Below are 2,455 nucleotides of genomic sequence, written 5' to 3' on the forward strand. Positions count from 1 at the left end.
CAGCCGCCGTTCCTCTCACGGTCGAAGCCTTCCTCTCACGACCGGACCCGTTCTCTCCGCAGTGGTCCTCGCCACCATGCTCGCCGGATAGATCATCCTCCGTCCGTGATCCACCGACCGGCTTCTTCAGCTGCAGTCGGCATAGTGCGCCGCCCACTGTATCTTCTTCATTTGGGTTTGCAGATTGTAGAAAAGGACATTTTAGGCAAGACATAAAATAGGAAGAATGGTATTTTAGGCAACAGAAATATGAAACAGTATTTTTTTATGTGCCACCTCAGCTTTTAAGTCAAACACATTTTAAAGAAATTATTAACTTTGACTCAATGTATGGGTAAATATGGACCACTAAATCAATTTATATGTAATAATCCCAAATAATAATATGAAATTATGGATTTTTAAAAAATTACACGTGCTTTGCACTTCGGCCGACTTCAGTTGGCAGCTAAAAAAAGAACTTTTCAGCTAATCAAAAGTTGATTGGTTTATGATTAAAAATTGATTTTAGGAAACAACTAAGAAAAGTGTTGATTCTAATTAGATTCCTTTGCTTTACTATTTAAGGAAAATGCAATTTACTATGCTAAGTGATTATAAATTCAGAAGATCACAACTCCAATCACACCATTCTAAAATCTTAGCATCTCTCATTCCTTGTACCTGAATCAGTTCTTCATCTCTCTCTGCATATATATATGTAGTGTAAAATAGATATTACTCTGTTACTGACCTTTCCCTATGAAAAAAGGATTTTTTTAGGGACAAAAGGCAAAATAGATGGACAACAATGACATATATAGGGGATGTCCAGGACAAAAATCAGGTCTTAGTCTTGTTTGGTTGCTCACTAGTGTCCTCTTTGTGTGAGCTAGCTTTATAAGTTTTTCAAACACCCCCACACCAATATCACTCTAAGCCAAAACAATTTCATATACATATATATGTAAGAGTTTTGGGTACTTCTCTCTTCAATTTCCGACTTCATATCTTGCAGATACCCATTTCAGGATTCATCTAGGAAAACTGAACTCTTGAATCTTTTCAGTCCAAACAAAGGTAGATCTCTCTCTACATATACATATACATATACATATACATATACATACACACACACACACACACACACATATATATATATATATATATATATATATTTGAATTTGACCCAATACATGGCCTTTCTAACTGATTTGATTTATGGGTTTTGAAGGGAATAATCAATCAATGGAGGGAAGGTATGATTTGTACAGGCAATCAATGAGGAATGAGGAATTCCAAGAAGAAGATGTTTGGGCTGTTTGGAAGGAAAGAAAGCATTTCAATTCCCAGATTGGTACATCCTCCTCTACTAGTATTGCTCCTAGGCGCCTCCCAACTGCTGCCAAAATGATACCAAGAGCCATCAATCAAGAACAACCCAAAATGGTCCAGCAATCAGCACCAGTCCATATACCAGACTGGTCAAAGATTTATGGCGCCAACAACTCAAAAAAAGCCTCCAAGGATGCCCCATGGCATGATGATGATAACCATGATCATGATGATGATGATGGTAATGTCATAAAAGATAGCTGGGAGAGTGGTGATGATGATGATGATGATGATGGTTATGATGGTAATATGATGCCCCCACATGAGTGGATTGCCAAGAAGCTTGCAAGGAGTCAGATTTCCTCTTTCTCTGTGTGTGAAGGAGCTGGGAGGACTCTCAAAGGAAGAGATCTCAGTAGGGTGAGGAATGCTGTCTTAACCAAAACTGGTTTTCTTGAATAACATTTTCATCATCATCATCATCATCATCATTTTCATTCATTAGGTACCATGATGGTGATATACACCTTATCATCAAAATGATTGGTAATGTGATAGTGAAAAATGGGCTCAGAGCAATCATGGTGATTTTGATTATTCTGTACTAATTTGATGCTCTGTACCCTCTCTCTCTCTCTCTCTCTACATATATATATAATATATATATATATATATATATATATATAAGAGGGGGATTTTATTGCCATAATATGTATATGGATTTGTGACTAGACTTTATGATTTATGATCTCTTGTTTATTAAGGTTGTCTTGTAGATAATGCTTCAGCTGGGAAAAGAAAATCCATTTTTATGTAAATAGGAAATGAATTAGCTTCTACGTTTTGATCGTTTTGAGATTTTAAGAACATAAGATTAGGCTGGACTTAATTTTGTACAAGTGACCACTCCTCTTAGTTGACTTTATTGTTCGAATATCTATTCAATTTCTCGTGATTGCTCTCTCCTATTCGATTTTAAAACCCGAGTTTCTATTCAATTTCTCATACTCTACTTTATTAATTACTCAAGTTTTTATTCAATTTAATTAGTGGAATTAGCAAAGTTTAAAAATTAAATGAATTATTTTATAAAAAATGATAAATCTTTCGGCGTTAATTGTCGACTCTTCCTTCGAATACA

General features: G+C 35.6%; 1 protein-coding gene across 1 annotated transcript; it reads left to right on the top strand.

Annotated features, from left to right (window-relative positions):
• Positions 1–678: 678 nt before the first annotated feature.
• Positions 679–2,073, top strand: LOC132314801 (protein S40-1-like). Its single transcript, XM_059813619.1, has 2 exons — positions 679–1,059; positions 1,214–2,073. The coding sequence occupies exon 2, from the start codon at positions 1,228–1,230 to the stop codon at positions 1,774–1,776; it is 549 nt and encodes a 182-aa protein (XP_059669602.1). The 5' UTR covers positions 679–1,059; positions 1,214–1,227; the 3' UTR covers positions 1,777–2,073.
• The last annotated feature ends 382 nt before the right edge of the window (positions 2,074–2,455 follow it).

The sequence above is a fragment of the Cornus florida genome, unplaced genomic scaffold (genome assembly GCF_030987335.1).
Source record: "Cornus florida cultivar Cherokee Brave unplaced genomic scaffold, ASM3098733v1 CherokeeBrave_3.0.0_Hap2_Chr06, whole genome shotgun sequence".
Taxonomy (NCBI): Eukaryota; Viridiplantae; Streptophyta; class Magnoliopsida; order Cornales; family Cornaceae; genus Cornus; species Cornus florida.

What these genes read in the sequence shown, in the direction of transcription:
- LOC132314801 (XM_059813619.1), top strand. Translation starts at nt 1,228, where the DNA reads ATGGAGGGAAGGTATGATTTGTACAGGCAATCAATGAGGAATGAGGAA.